Source organism: Lactuca saligna, chromosome 9 (genome assembly GCF_052625555.1).
Source record: "Lactuca saligna cultivar CGN05327 chromosome 9, ASM5262555v1, whole genome shotgun sequence".
NCBI lineage: Eukaryota > Viridiplantae > Streptophyta > Magnoliopsida > Asterales > Asteraceae > Lactuca > Lactuca saligna.
In genome coordinates, this window is record NC_136425.1 from 53889707 (window position 1) to 53906991 (window position 17285).

The following is a 17285-nucleotide window of genomic DNA, read 5'->3' on the forward strand; positions in this document are numbered from 1 at the left end:
GCTTGTAAGCCAACGCCAATGTAGACAGGCTATTACCGGAGATTCATTCAGGATTTCTCCAAGATAGTCGTACCCTTGACTCGGTTGACGAAGAAAGTTGTGGTCTTTCGCTGGGGGCCTGAGCAGCAGGCAACGTTTGAGACATTGAGGCAAAGACTATGAGAGGCAACGATCCTCGCCCTACCAGAGGACGTGGAGGATTTCGTGGTATACTGCGATGCGTCCATCTTAGGGTTGGGCGCAATATTGATGCAAATAGGGTATCTTATCGCCTATGCTTCGAGGCAGCTAAAGTCTCACGAGGCGAACTACCCGACGCACGATTTCGAGTTGGGGGCGGTTGTCTTCGCCCTCAAGATTTGGAGACACTACCTCTATGGGGTCTGATGTACCATTTACACGGACCACAAGAGTTTGAGGTACCTCATGGATCAGCTGAATCTTAATATGAGGCAGTGTCAGTGGCTAGATGTGGTGAAGGATTACGATTGTGAGATCCCCTACCATCCGGGGAAGGCCAATGTGGTGGCCGATGCTCTTAGCCGCAAGGCTGCCCCAATCAAAGACATTTGTCTACGGATGATAGTAGTGACTCCACTGTTGGAGCAGATCCGAGAGGCCCAACAGGAGGCTATGGAGGAGGAACATCGGAAGAGTGAGCGTATTGTGAGGCAGGTTTCCTCCTTCGACTATGATAGCTGTGGGTTATTGATTCTACACCATAGAGTGTGGGTTCCATATCATGGATGTGTGCACTAGGTGCTGATGGAGGAGGCGCATAAATCCAGGTTTTCTATTAATCCCGGGGCGACAAAGATGTACAGAGATCTCCGTCCTGATTACGGGTGGCCCTGCATAAAGCGGGAGGTATCCTAGTACGTCGAGAGATGTGTGACCTGCACGAAGGTTAAGGTCGAGCACTAGAGGCCTCACGGAAAGACGCATCCATTAGATATCCCTATATGGAAATGGGAAGATATTACCATGGATTTCATCACAAAGCTTCCCAGGACCGCACCGGGGGGTGATATTTCATAAAGGAGAGTATCTCGGCTGAGAAGTTGGCCAATATCTATATACGAGAGGTAGTAGCTCGATACAGAGTGCCAGTCTCCGTGATTTCAGATAGGGACGTACGGTTCACTTCCAGATTCTAGAAGAAGTTTCACGACGAGTTGGGTACTCGTCTGCACTTTTGCACCGCTTTTCACCCGCAGATGGATGGTCAGAGCGAGTGGACCATCCAGACCTTGGAGGATATACTGCGGGAGTATGTCTTGGATTTCGGTGGTAGCTGGGATACCTATCTTCTATTAGTTGAGTTTTCCAACAGCAACAACTACCACGCGAGTATCGATTGTCCTCCCTTCGAGATGTTGTACGGGAGGAAGTGCAAGACCTCAATATGATGGGGTGAGGTTGGACAGAGAGTCATGGGGAGTACCAAAGTGGTGCTCAAGACAACATAGAGGATCCAACAGGTCAGGAGCAAGCTTCAGACTACTCAAATTCGGCAAAAAATTTATGCCGACAAGCACCGTTCGGACATGGAATTCCAGGTCGGGGATATGGTTCTCCTGAAGGTGTTACCTTGGAAAGGTGTCATCCGATTTAGGAAGCGGGACAAGTTGGGCCCCGGGTGGGAAAGGTGGCGTACAGGCTGGATCTGCCAGCCGATCTTAGCTAGATTCATAGTGCTTTCCACGTCTCCCAGATGTGGAAGTTCTTGGTAGACCACTCTGCGGTGATGCCTCTCAAGGATATTCAGGTGGATGACAGCCTAAACTACATCGAGCGACCGATAGCCATTCTAGATAGGAAAACAAAAGCGCTAAGGAACAAGGAGGTATAGCTGTTGAAGGCACAGTGGCAGCACCGTAAGGGTTTAAAATGGATGTGGGAGCCGGAGGATGAAATGAGGGAGCACTACCCCGAGTTATTTTCAGCAGCAACAACGGACTTCGAGGATGAAGTCTAATTCAAGTGGGGGAGATTTGTAACATTCGGGATTTGCAAGTATTAATATTATTTATTTTATTAAATTTGGGTTGTTTTTGGTTTGGGCCAGGATAGTTGGGCTTAAAGATTTGGGCTAAGAAAGGCACAATGCAGGGCGTACCATGCTAGGTACGCGTAGCGTACTCAAGAGGTTAGGGCGGGGAGGCCATGCACGTACGCCCAACGTACCAAAGGGTATGCACATCGTACGCATGCAGAGTCTAAAACCCTAAATTTTAGGATTTGATCCCTATATAAAGGACCTTATGCCTTTGGTCCAACCTCCCTCTCACCTCTATGCAGCCACCACGAAAACCCTAACCCATATTTGTGTGTCCTTGTGATTTGGAAGCCATTTGAGAGTATCTTGGTGTAGTTTTGGTGCTTTGGAAGAGAAATAAGCTTGAAGAAGGAGCAAGGATTCACCAAGAGCTTGTAGATCCAGGAGATTGGCATCATTTCTGACTCTTTTGAGGTATCAAGTTCCAAACTTGACCATTGCATGCTTAGATTTGTTTATATGACTGTTTAAGGTCACTTTTGGACTCCATTGTTAAGACTTCTTGCATCTTAATGATTGCAGACCATAAGAGTTGTCCTTTTGGGCTCTTAGAGGCACTAAGAGTCATAAAAATCGGACCTTGATGGTTAAGCCACAACCATGCAAGTGTTTGCATAAAGCTTGTTAAAAGGACCAAAATCTTGTTTTGACCCCAACCATGCATGCAAGCACATAAAGTTTGTGACTTTATGGATTATGAGGTCTTAAAGGACTTGGATCTACATTTTAGATGTAAAGAATTAATGGATTAAGTCAAAAATGAAGTCCCAAGAAAGCTGGCCAGTACGCTAAGCGTATACCCTGGTACGCTGCGCATACTGGGTCAACTCCCCATTTTGGTAAAGGCCAACGTACGTTGGGCGTACATGCCAGGTGCGCCATGCGTATGCAAAGTGGTTATGTTGGTCTTTTTGGGCCTTTGGGAACTAGGGCTGGACTATTGGGCCCCATGGCCCACTGTGGAGTATAGTTCTGGGCCACGTGGGCATGGACAGGAGCCACTTCCCCTGAGAGACACGTCGACGTGGATCCACAAAAATTCAACACATGGCTTTATAAGAGTGTGACACGTGTCACCTTCTAGAAGGGGGCGATGTGGGCGAACGGCGACGTGACACGTGACAGAAGCCCAATGGAGCCACCCAGGCCCTAGTGCGTGGCGCGTAAGGTTTTTTTTACCTATAAATAGCTGGCTTCGTACACGCTTTCACCTCCACACCCCTATACACTTTCTCTCTCGAGCGATCTTACCTTTTATGCCATTTTTCTCTCGTTTCTAGCATGCGGCAAAGCCCTGTAACACCCCTGAGTAATCATCTAAGTAGTAGCCTTCGAGTAAGAGATTCTTAGTTAGTATTTTTCCCGCTTAGATCCTAGTTTTCATCAAGAACCTTTGTAAGTTAAGCTACACTTAGTTTATGTTAAGTGTAACTTTTAGTTATAGTCATCGTCGTTATTATGAATATATAATTAAAGTTTATCAGTAATTCCAAGTCATTATACTGATTGATCTACTTATAGGAGTGATGTCTAGGTTGGATTTAGCAAGGTAACTAAAGTGGAATTTCCAAACAATATACTCTGTATACCAAATGAACCCTACCTCTGATATGATCCTACTTGGTTATTCCTTATTTAGATCTTGAAGTAGACTTTGGGATTATTGAGGAATCTAAATTCTTAAGATAATAGTTCCATGAAATATGAAATTAGACTAAGATTTAGTGTTATGTACATCTAGGTCTTTTGGAAAAGGTGTAAGGCGAAGCTCTGACCGATTCACCAATCACCAAACACTTTGTCAGGTGAGTGCGTAGTTATTATCAAGAACATAATCTTAATCTATAAAGTATTAATATTATTAAGTGTTACCTGTATTATCTGTGCTATATGTTATTTGTACAAATATGATGATTAGATTAGAAACTATATTAGGAATCGAATGCCTTTAGTTATAAGTCTTGTCTTAGGTTTAAGAATAAGACTCGTAAAGGTTACCTAGTTCAAATTAAGCTTGATATCGATTACGTCTCATAGTTGGGATAGAATATGAGATCAAGATGGAGTGAAGTCCTCTTTTTTGGATGGCCATAAATAATGGGTACAGATCAGAGAACTGACAAGTATGTCTGGGTCATCGACCAGAGTAGATGACAACACTTGACTATTCTAGGCAGTCTAGTGAATTACATTGATAGCATGAACTTATAACCCATGGACGTAGATAAAATGGGATACCATATTTATCAAATCTTCGAACATTGGTTACCTTATATGACTTACACTATCCAAGGATACCCCTAGCTATGTAGTCAATCAGATACTCACACAATTCATCAGGTAAGGTGCTTCCAGCTGATTGTCGAATTCGGATTTGTGAGGATCAGTTGGGTTGAGTAGTTGGTCTTAGGTCAAGATTCTATATATATATATATATATATATATAATTTTGACATCATTGGTTGTAGGAATGATAGTACTTATTTTCATTAAATTATTATGGGCTTGAAAACCCCACATATCTCACCAGGTTCTCCTAAACCTGACCCATTCATCTTTATGCATCACAGGTAGTGGAACCAAGGCTGCAGTAGTCTAGTTAGGATGCCGAGTGGAAAAAAGAGATGTACATGTAATAAGTAGTTTCAGGACCTTTTATATTTATCTTGTAATGTATGTTTGGATATGAACGAATGACATCCTCAAGGTTTTAATAAAATAGCTATTATATCTTAAAAATGTTTTATTTAACTGGAAATTTCCGCATCTCAATTTCTAAAGTGTAAAGAAAAATGTTTTAACTGGTTTTGAAAAATGGAGGATGTCACATATTGTATTGTGATTGATTTGGAGACACTTGATGTATGAAATTAATGATATTTAAATTGAAAAAATTTATCACTATTTTGGGATGTTATAGTAAAAATACAATCATATATAGAAATTTTCACAGAAGGTTCTTTACTACCATTATAAGTACTACCAACATTCAACAAAACATATTTTAACAATCAAAATATTTGTCTTTTTTTATTTGACTAAAGTGACTCGTTTCTGGAGCATAGGTAGTCTTCTAAAAGGATTTAAGTAGGTTAGATACTTGTTTATGCAACCACACTTCACATTTTTCCTAATTTATGCAACTATGTGAGTTTTAGTTGAAATACTCAACCATGTTTCATTCTAGTCAACAAAATCAACACCATTTTACCTCTAACATGTTTAACCAGTTAAAACATGGTTCCATAATTCTTACAGTTGCACAAATCAATAAAAAAAAAATCAAACATTATTGCATAGATAGGCATTTAACAAGTGCCACATCATGAGGTAACCAATTCCTGATTAAAATTTATCATTCAAGTAACCAAATGGTTAGTAACAATTGAAAGTGTTTATGAGAAAGCACTACATACTTTTTTAAATCAACTAAAATAAGAGAAGTTCCTAGGAATTTTCAATATGTCACACCCCCAAACCAAGGATGGCGGAAACGTCCGGGGTGGAGGACTTTATGTATAGCATCATAACAACAATTGCAATAGTGATCTAAGCAAACACAATCAACATATATATAATTGAAAGAGTTACATCATTGTATGAATTACATGTTTCCAAATCAATTACAATATGTTGACAAAATGTGAAATGTTTGATGCCGTAACGTCCCATCCTCAAAAGCACTTGGTTACCTGTTTAGTGATTTCCTGAGAATACAAGTTGTTTGAAAAAGTGTCAACACAAAGGTTGGTGAGTTCATAAGTTTTTGTATGCAATTATGAAAAACTTTTCTTTTAAAAGTAGTGTCCGTTCCAGAAAATCCAATATTTTTCTTAATGTGTAAATGTAGTCTTAAAACCCAAACACCGGAATGTACAAATAATTTGTCATATTTAAATTAAAACAATGCAAGTTTAAATCGACATAAACTCGTTTGATTTCGGTGAAATCCCCGTAAATTCTATTTTGTTAATACTTAATGTGAGTTATTATAACCTTGCTATGACCTAGGTGGCCTGAAACGACGTTCTTCAGGCGTCGGAAATATTATGACATTTGTCACCTCAGACCTGCCGGTCTAGCTGTTGCATGCAGCTCAGGTGTGGGTTTGTCAATCCCAATATAGATCTATATACAACTATCACGCTCTCCCTCCATGAGACTCTGGTTACAATACAGGACTTATTGGTAATGTGAAGCGAATGTCTCACAAAAGTCATTAACGGATTCACGTGTAATGTAATGAAAATCCCTTTTTGTATAAATGTACCCTTTTTGTATGAGTGTTTTATGCAATGTATCATAAACTATACCTATTACAGTTTATCAATACAAGGGTAGTAGTGGTAATGTGTAAACTATACTTAACATGGTTTATTCAAGTGTTTGTATGTAATGGATGTACTTTGATCATAACAAATTTTTATTTCTATGATTTATCTAGAAAAATCCATTTGTTAACTGATGTATCTCTATATACTAAGACAAAAATGTCATATATTGCAATAACATATAATCACATAAAGATGTACACCTTGCTCAACATGTTACAAGGTGAAATGAAATTGATAGCATTTTTCTGTTGATAACATTTTCTATCACTGTTCTTAGAAAATTTGTAGAAAAATCATCAAAGGTCCAAATCAGAATCCGTAAATTCTGAGAGTTTGGTAAATGAGTCTAGTTTCTCCATAATTTTTCTCATGATTTTTAGTGACCTCTAACTTGTGTGAACAATTCCATAATCACAGACTGGTCCGGATTGATGTTTGAAATGATAGGCAGTTTTGTAAAAATCACCATAAATTGTAGAAAAATCGTATGGAGATGTGCAAGTATCCATTTTAAAGCTAAGGAATTGAAATACTTGCACCTTGTGCAGTTTTGAAAACTAAAATGTTTAGGTTGTCCAAACAGTCCGTGATTGAAGTCCAACTTTTCTGATGAAAGCTGTTGGAAAAGTTGAGTTGTGTTCTTGATGATTTAACTTGTATCCCCCCCTTAAAACTTAATAAAACATGAAAATGTAGGGGTATGAACTCACCTTAAATGGTTTCAGTAGATGAGTGTTGGAGATGAGAAGTGTTCAACTCAAGAACACTTGAAGGTGCCTAGAAGATTTTCGTGAATCTAACACCAAAGTGATGGAATTTGTATAACTAATCTATGATTGGAGTAGAATGAAGTGTAATTATCACAAGGAGGATGAATTATACTTACCAAGAGTGTATGAAAACTTGATGATCAGCCTTGGAATCCCGAAATTGAGGGAGAAAGTTAAAGAGAAAAGTTGAGTTTGATCTTTGGTGAAATGAGAGCAAGTGAGTGAGAATGAGGAGAGAGGATGAGTGTCCAGCTCTAAGAATGTGGGAATAACTTATGAGAGAGAGAAAAAGTACAAGGAAGTGACAAGGTATGGAGGGGAGGTGTGTGGTTTAGTCATGGAGTGGGGGTGGTGGTTGCTTGTGTCATGAATCAAAGATAAGTCAACACTCCACCTTTTTGTACTTCACCCACTAATTTCTTGGGAAATATTTGTATTAAAAACATGGGAATTAATGATTTATGGGCTTTAATTGTTAAAATAAAGTTTTGGGTGAAAACCCCGCATTAAAACGATGAAAAACGAGCTCAAAATGAAATCGTAGTAAAAAATCGGAAAAGGGGGCCGAACCTGCGAGGGTTCGGTTCGGCTGCTGAAGGAAGTGAAGGCTGAAGAGGCGACGGCGAAATGGACCGAATGGTTCGGTCCCTGGTCGTGAGGTTTGGGCCCGAAAGGACCTTCAGTTTCGGGTCATGTTCTCGGTTTGATCCTCAGCAGTGTTCGATTCTCAGGTGCTTTCGGTCCAAGAAGGCTCGGCCCTAAGAGGCTTCGGCCCTATAAGGTAGGTTTCGGATCTTTTAGAGTATTTTACCCGTTTTTACCCCATTTCAAGCCGTTTTTGACCCGGTTAAGGGCCGGGATGACCAAATGATTACTAAAAGTTACGAGAACTTTTGAGAGAGATTTGGAATAGAGAGAGATAGAGTGAAAGAGATTTAGAGAGGTTCCATTTATGACCTTTTTGAGCATCCGACTTCGCAATGCAAGGTCTGTAAACCCCGTTAAGCCATGTTTTAGTGTCCTACACACTCCCGATGAGTGTGCAATAATGTTTTATCTCTTTGGTTCATTGTTTAGCACTATTACGACTAAGGAAATTCAAACACACGAATTTTCCAAATGATGTTTTCTCATTAAAATAACGAGTTGTACAGTAATTACATAACGTAAACCCTAATATACAAGGGTTAATTGAGTTGTCCGGTTTGACTCGTTGACTTTGTTTGACTGTGACTTGACCCGAAATTGACTATTGTCACATAATAAGGAATTAAGGATTAAAGTATAATTTGGAAGATAGCTTACTTGTGAACGATGTTTCCAATAGTGTGATCTTCTTTCTCAATAGCAAAGGAAGCCGCATTTATGAATTTTGTGTCCCTTTCATAGGAAACCATAGGAATTCATACGTTTGTCACAGAAAACACAATGAGCATAAGGATAGAAATAATCAATGTGGCATTCATTATATGTATCAAAATAAGGACAAACATAGAGAGAAGTTTACTTCTTTCTGCCTTTAGGAACCACAAAGTGCTCATAACGGTTTGAGACATTCATGGATCTTTCCTATGGGAAGTAACACAATGGAGAAGAGAACAATCAATTTGTGTTTCTAAAATCTAAATATATAGACCTTGTGTTGGAAGCATGGTCCTAAAGTTCAAATTAAGTAGCAAAATAACCCTTTGATTTAGATCTTTTGTTGGAATTGAAAAACACTAAGTAGCAAATCTTCAAATTTACAGTTAAATTTCTTGAAAAAATGGGAAGAAGTTTCCATTTGTTAGGGTTAACAAATCAAACATGAAACTTAAGCTTGCTCTTTGTTAATGTGAAGAACTACAGAAAGGATGTAGGCTAATACCTCAACTTACAAATGAAGAATATGACAAAGTTTTAACTTAGAAGATGTGGTGGGAACTGGAAAGGGTTTAGGAACAATCGTAAGCAAATCGGTGGATCCTTGGCGCTAGCGATATGCATAGGAAAGTTCCATTTGTAACCACCCGATTGGAGCGAATGGCGATTGGATTTAAAAGCACGACAACTCCAAAATTTTAGCCACAGTGCAAATGGGAATGGAGAAGACGTAGAGTAAAAAGAAGACGATGGAGAACACATTCCCAACAACCGATAGAACATAAGATAAGAATCGGGAAGAGAGCTCCACTTTTAGCATGCGCCCCTTGAAGCCGATAAGATTAGCTGCGCCGATGAACAGTACCCGACTGGGTATTGTTCATAAGCGGAACACACTTTTAATATATATATATATATATATATATATATATATATATATATATATATATATATATATATATATATATATAATTTTGAAATACATCATGATTAATTACATCCATTTCGCATTTAATTTGATGTGTGTACTTTACACACTGGATGACAACCATGGATATCTACAAATGAAGTAATGATATCGTGTTGGTAGTCTATAACGCCTAAACATGTGTAGGTCCTTGCAAACTTTCCACATGGTCCGCGTGTGATGGTTCACATGTAACCTAGCTTGATGGCATATGACAATGAGGTTTCTATGTATAATATGCTTTATGATGTTTATATGTATGCTTCTTTAAGCATATTTTTCCATTAGGTTTACCTTAGGAAGTCCTTTAAAGGAGAGAGGTGAGAGACAATAATGAAAAAAGAAAAAAGATTAGATGAGGTGAGGTGAGATTTAGGATTATAATTCGATATCATGAATCATATTTTTACACAGTTTGTCCCTTATGATATTTATTGAAATTTATGAATTTATATTAGTGTATTAGATAGGGTGAGCGCGGTGCGGTTCGGTGCGGTTATTAGCCAAAACCTCACCACTAACCGCAAATGTGGTTAATCCATTTTTAAAACCGCTTGGTACGGTTATTTTTGCGGTGCGGTTAGGCGATTATTTTTGCAGTGCGGTTTTGTTTTTTCTGTGTTGCGGTTATTAACCGCATGGATTTTGTGCGGTTATTTTGTGTGATTTTAACCGTAGTTTAGAACTCAAACGGTTTTAAGAGTTCAAACATATTACGTGTAATAAAAAAAACCATAAGGTATTAGACAATTAACTTAAATCACAAACAATTAATATCTTAAAAATGTCAAATCAATGGTAATTAACAATAAATTTCTTAAAATTGTCTAATTTCACCATTTTTCAAAGTTAAACATAACAAAAAACCAACACTTTTGTCTTCTAGTATTTTATTCATCTTTCATTCATAAAATTTGTCTTATTTTTAATATTTAATAAAAAAAGTTGTATATAATATATACGGTGCGGTGCGGTTTTTTTTTTTTTTTTTTTTTTTTTTTTTTTTTTTTGCGGTTTTTGAAAACTAATAACCGCACCGCACAGCAAACTTGCGGTTTTTGAAAAACAGAAAACCTTACTATCGGTTTTTATTGCGGTTGCGGTTTATCGGTTGCGGTTTTTACGGTTAATTTTAATTGCGGTGTGATTTTTTGTTCACCCCTAGGACCTCCCCTACAATATCGTCACCGCAGTAGAGTTTAACCACCAAGTTCGGGATGGATTGGTGTGGTTCCTCTACGCCTAGGCACCAGAATATCGAACCATGAATGAAGAAAGACATGAGATAAAATAGCGATTGCGAGACCCCAATTATTGACTTGGGGGGACACCAAAGGATTCTGCCCTTCCATCCCTTGGATAGATAGAGGGAGGGCAGAGCTTTTGGTTTTTCATGTTGTCAAAGAGTTGAACAATGGTCTTTTCGTGTTGTTAAAGAGTTGAACAATGAAAATAGATGGCGAGTGCCCGATCGAATTGATTGGGTCATGTAGGAACAAGGTTCAAGTCTACTGGTCTGTTAGGATGTCTCAGTTGCATACATTACTGTACTTCCACTATTAGATTTATGCAACTTTTATGATTTTAAATATGTTTATGATAAAGCATGGGATTGTTTTATTTGTATATAAATATGTGTGCATTTATATACCATATTTAAAATATCTAATCATATCATTACTTATAAGGGTTTTTAAGTCTAAACTCGTATTTTAATTTGTGCTCATGTTAGTAGTAGACGGTGTGATCATTTGGAGATCGATGCCCATGAGTACTTTTAGAAGCCTTTTTGATGACATGTTTCAAATAGATTACATTGTGTTCTTGATATTTTATTTTAGGAATAGAAAGGGGATGAGAAGAGAAGGAAGGAAATGGAAGGAAATGGAAGAAAACAACAAGTAATAATTTGTGTTCTCCACTTATAGTGGAATTGAAGGGTAGGGGAAGGGAATTTGAACATTATACCTTTACAGAGTAGTGCCGGAGAAAGACATGTTTAATTGTTGAAGAAGTGAAGGGTAATTTGGCCTATTTATGTTTTATTTCTCCTTCCCCTCTTAACCAATCCACTTTTAGAGGGATGAAAATATAGTCATATAGCCATTTAATTGTTGAAGAAGTGAAGGGTAATTTGGTCTATTTATGCTTTATTTCTCCTACCCCTCTTAACCGGTACACTTTTGGAGGGATGAAAATATAGCCATTTATCCTACCCTCCCCTTCCACTCCATTCCATTCCATAAAAAAACTTAAGAATACACATTCTTTTCCCTTCGGTTCCATTCCATTAATTAAATAAACTCAAGAACATGGTGTTAAAGACTTTACATTGTCTTGTGTATTATTTTTACCCCCGTATAAACTTTTTAACAATATATTTTTGATTTGTTAAAAAAGTTTGAAATTGGAATCCTTTTTTGCAATTTGTTTATTTAAATGGTTCCAAAACTATTTTCAAAATTGTTTCCAAATGATTATTTGAATCTATTCCATATCTTATATCCTAAAAGTTGAAGTGAATAGATCCGAAGATATTTTTTTCATTCTCAAATTGAACATTACCATTGCAAAAAAATAATAAATAAATAGAAATGGACAAGTTAATAACTCGAAAACATGACGTAAATGCAAGACTAGAGATGTCAACAGATATATATAAAAGTGTATTAATGCATACTCATAAAATAAAAAGTATAAGAGAAGGAGTTTGAAAGAGACATGACAATTTGTTGAGCACCATACTCAACTTATAATATGCGTTCACTCAAATTCATTAATTTTGCGAGTATTCACCTGGCATGCGAGAATTACAATTCATGAGATTTGTCATACTTGCGAATTTAATTGCATGACATGCATAGTATAAAATAATTTTTGTCATAAATGAATGTACACTAAATCTATAAGTCCTCTTTTATGAATTTGGTAATCATGTTGTGATAGTTTTTTTGGGAAAAAAAAAAAAAACGATCATTTTCTTTTAAGAGGTTTCAATATTACAATATATGATCATTTTGGTAAATTAGGTTAGGGGGGAGTGGTATAAACTATAAAGAGAAACTTCAAGAAAGTGTCGAGCTCCATAACCCTTTACATTCCATCAGTCAAAAAAATAAATAAATGAGATAATACTTTTTTATTTTCATAATTCAAAATAAAAAGTAAATTTATAAATTTCATTAAAAAAAAAAAAAAAAAAAAAAAACTTTCCTTTCTTTTAAAAAAAAACAATATAAAAATGGTAATGGTAGATGAACATGCTTCATCCCCATTACTAAAAGAGGGATATTATTCTCCGCATTTATAAAGTAATTAAGTTGACGCTCTCCCACTGCATGTGGCTTTTCGTCTTTCTCAGACACACCACGAGTTTCAATCCTCAATCCAATTCATCTCTTTCTGAATCTGCAACTCTTTCATCTACAATTCTGATTCTGCTAATCTGTTGATCACACAAGATATATGGCTCTCGAAACATGGCTAATCAAAGTCAAAAAAACCATATCACAAAGCTTCGATTCAGTTCGTGCTGCCCCACCACCCAAAACTCCGGTAATCAAGAGATCAAGAGTCGGAGTTTTAGCATTTGAGATCGCCGGAATCATGCCGAAGCTCACCCACATGTGGCGGTTTCTCTCCGACGAAAACATCGCTCATCTTCACAACGAATCCATATGCCTAGAAGGTGTTCGAAAAATTGTCTCAGACGACGATACTTTTCTTCTCGGCTTAGCCTGTGCAGAGATCGTTGAGAATCTCAGAGTTCTCGCGAAATCCGTCTCCCGGATAAGCAAAAGGTGCGACGACCCCATTCTCAGAACCTTCGAAACCCTGTTTGATGAGTTTGCGAACTCGGATCACGATCCTTATAATTGGACTCTAAACTCGAAAGAAATGGAAGCTAAGATTAAGAAGATGGAGAGATACGTAACAGCTACAGCTATACTTTACAGAGAGATCGATAATCTAACTGTCATCGAGAATAATTTGAAGAAATCATTGACAAACAGTAAAAAGGATAATCATGAACAGGTGTCTTCAAAGCAACAGAAGATTCTCGATCTACAACAAAAGCTCCTTTGGCAACGACAAGAGATCAAGTACGTAAAAGAGAAATCTCTATGGAACAGAAGTTTCGATTCAGTAACTTCATTACTTGCCACATCAATCTTCACAATTCTTTCACGAATCAAATTTCTCTTCCAAATCACCTCCCACTCATCTGATCAAATCTCGAATTCTTCTTTTTTTGAAACAAACACAAAGATCTTAAAACCATCACCGAACACATTAGGATCTGCTGCTTTAGGGTTACATTATGCGAATTTGATTGTTGTAATGGAGAAGATGATTAGGTCACCTCAATTAGTCGGATTTGATGCAAGAGATGATTTGTATTCAATGTTACCTAATAGCATACGATTGTTATTAAGGAGACGATTGAAAGGAATTGGGTTTACAGCAAGCGATCCGGTTCTTGCAGGTGAATGGAGAGAAGCTTTAGGGAAGATATTGGGGTGGTTGTCGCCATTAGCGCATAACATGATCAAATGGCAAAGTGAAAGAAGCTTTGAACGTCAGAATTTGATGCCAAAAACGAATGTTCTTCTTCTTCAAACGTTGTTTTTTGCTAATCAAGAGAAAACGGAAGCTGCAATTACTGAACTTTTGGTTGGATTGAATTATATTTGGAGATTTGAAAGAGAGATGAATGCGAAGGTGTTGTTTAATTGTACAAATTTCAATTCGTTCAAGAATCAAGAGGATACAAGTTAAGTATACCCTTTTTTCTTTTTTCTTTTTTCTTTTTTCTTTTTTTCCCCTTTATGTTTACTTTTGTAGATTAGTGCAACTGCAAACTACAAAGATCTGTTTTTGATCTGTTAAATGTACTACTAATGTTTTTAAATGATATATGATTGAGTCAATTTTACGTAAAGTAATCAAATTGGAATTGATAAAATTTATGGATGATGTTGCTGTACATGTACAGATAAAATATAGTCGATCCCTTTTTTATATATTATTATTATTTTTATTGTTATTAAAAGCTAATGACTTAGAAGGGTAATTATATTTGCTATGTTGACCAAAAACACACAATTAATATTTTTTTAACATACATATTACCAACAATCTTCTTTCAACAATACATATTTTACCACTAAATTTTTTTCTATACACATTTGACTTCACGGAATCCAGGCACTTGCTCTACCATGAGCATAGAACCATTTTAATTTTTAACATTTGGTAATATGATATATGTAATTTTGGTGTTTTCCCATCAAAAAAACATCTCAATAAATCATTCGCGTATATACACCCACACAAGACAAGGGCAGGCTATACAAGGCGAAAATATAAATATGGGCTAATCTATATAATATAATACAATATAAACTAGTTAATAGCCCCCACAGTTGGAACGCGTCACGAACATTCAAAGTCGATCGAAAATCCAAAAACAAAGTCGAAGGGAGACTCTTAATGAAAATATCAGTGTATTGGTATTTAGGTCATCCCTAAGAGATTGATGAGATGAATGTCTAACATATTAAACTCAAACTCAGGTTGTGGGTCAACTTTAGTCCACTTTAATGGATTGGGGTTTAATCTCCATTGATATGGTAATTTCTTTTTTTTTTTTTACCAAATTCCACAATGAAACATTGTATTCAAACAATTAGAGGGTATATACATGTATAAAGGTATATATCATTATTTTTTGATTCATATTATATTTATAATTTATTTTATTTTATATTCAATAATCTAGTTTATTAAATGAATTTATATTATAATATTCAAAATAATAAAAAATATTCAAATCTTAAATATACTCGAAACCTAAGACATACAACAATATTTTAGTTTTACATATTAATATTATTTAGAAAAAAAATATAATACAATATTGATGTGACAATCTATTAATTTTTTAAGAGTTTAATTAAATGCATAGTTTAATGGGTATATATATATATATATATATATATATATATATATATATATATATATATATATATATATATATATATATATATATATATATATATATATATATATATATATATATATATATATATAGTGGAGTTACAATCTATAAATTCTAAAGAATGCAAACCCACTTTATTTCCTAATGTCATACTTTTATTACTTTCATTTACTTTTATTTTTATTTTTTAAAAATTATGGGATGGCCGGTGAAAGATGGACATCGTTTATATATATAAGGAAGGGGGAAGGTTTGAACTCACGACCTCCACCCTATTTTTATTGCATGAGCATTAACTAGTTGTGTTGAATGCTTAGCTGATTATACATTCCTAAAACTAACTTATATAATAACGAAAACATTAATATTTCAATAAAAAATAACTTACAAAAAACATTTTTTACATAATTTTTTTTTTAAATAAAACAAAATGTATTTTAATTGTATTATAAAAAAATAGTTTTGTACAAACAATTTTTATGTATTTTATGTATTTATTTACGTAAAATATATTTTTTATGTCTTTAAAAAATACATTTTCGTATAAAAAATATGTTTTCGTATAAAAATATGTTTTCGTAAAATATATTCTTTTATGTCTTTGAAATAATAATAATTAACACTATCCAACAAAACCATCATCGACCCTCTATATGAGTTCTTACAATGGTGGAATAAACCTAGATCTTGGAATGATTTATCCCCTTTTCTCAACCTCCTGATGATCAATCCAAACAAATATCAATTTTAGGAACTCGATCTGGTTAGCAATTGAGGAGTAGTGATGCGAGAGTGGTGTTAGCCATTTCTTAATCTCATCATTCGACTTTTTGTTATCTTTATGACACACAGATACAGACACACAATGTGTGTAAGTTCCCTCATGTTGTTTAATCACAGAGTAAACCTAAGATTGGTGCTTATGATTTTTTTATCATTTATTGCTCTTCCAGATGAAATTTTGATCCTATTGGAAGAGAGATCTAAGAAACATATGAAATTTTGAGAGAATTTGTAAAGGTTCTCGATTTCTGGAGTTTATGTGCCTGTTTGTGTTTGAAGGCAAGAAATCAATTTCTATCCCCTGAATTTTGGATTTGTGTATTAGCTATGAGATGAACACTAGATCTTCATCTTCATCTTTCCCCTGATTTCTTCATCTTCATCTGGTTCCCAGATCTCCATATTGTTCAAATGATAATGGTGATATTCAATTTTTCTAAAAATAAGAATGATGAAGATGGGTTTTGTAGAGAGAGAAAGAGAGAGAGAGAGAGAGAGAGAGAGAGAGAGAGAGAGAGGGTACCTGTAGGGGTGGAGTGGGTGTCTATCTGTTTTTTTTATTTTTTTTTATTTTTATTTCATAAATTATTAAATTAAATAAGAAAAGAAAATACAAAATTGAACCTAAAAGAGTAAATCGGTAATTTCAAATTTTTTGGACTAAAAACCCAGAAAAAACTTGATTTTAAACCTTCTGTGCAAGCTGAAAACTTTTTGGACCCCATCCAAAGTTTTTTACAAACCACAAGGACCAAATTTGCAGTTTTGTCTATATTAAATATTAAAAATATGAAAATTTTCATGGATGAAAGAATGATAAAATACTAGAAGATAAAAATGTTTGTTTTTTTGTTAAATTTTGACAATTTTAAAATATTTATAATTTAATTACTAGTGATTTGATATTTTTTTAAATATTAATTGTTTATGATTTTAGTTAATTGTTTTATATCTTATTTTTGTTATTATTATTATTATTACAAATAATATGTTTGAACTTTAAACTTTT

At 35.4% G+C, this 17285-nt stretch overlaps 1 protein-coding gene across 1 annotated transcript; it reads left to right on the plus strand.

Moving 5' to 3' along the window:
- Positions 1 to 12755: 12755 nt before the first annotated feature.
- On the plus strand, positions 12756 to 14434 carry LOC145017959 (protein PSK SIMULATOR 1-like). Its single transcript, XM_078975905.1, has one exon. The coding sequence runs from the start codon at positions 12958 to 12960 to the stop codon at positions 14269 to 14271; it is 1314 nt and encodes a 437-aa protein (XP_078832031.1). The 5' UTR covers positions 12756 to 12957; the 3' UTR covers positions 14272 to 14434.
- Positions 14435 to 17285: the final 2851 nt, after the last annotated feature.

Coding starts and splice junctions, on each gene's coding strand:
- LOC145017959 (XM_078975905.1), top strand. CDS start 12,958: ATGGCTCTCGAAACATGGCTAATCAAAGTCAAAAAAACCATATCACAA.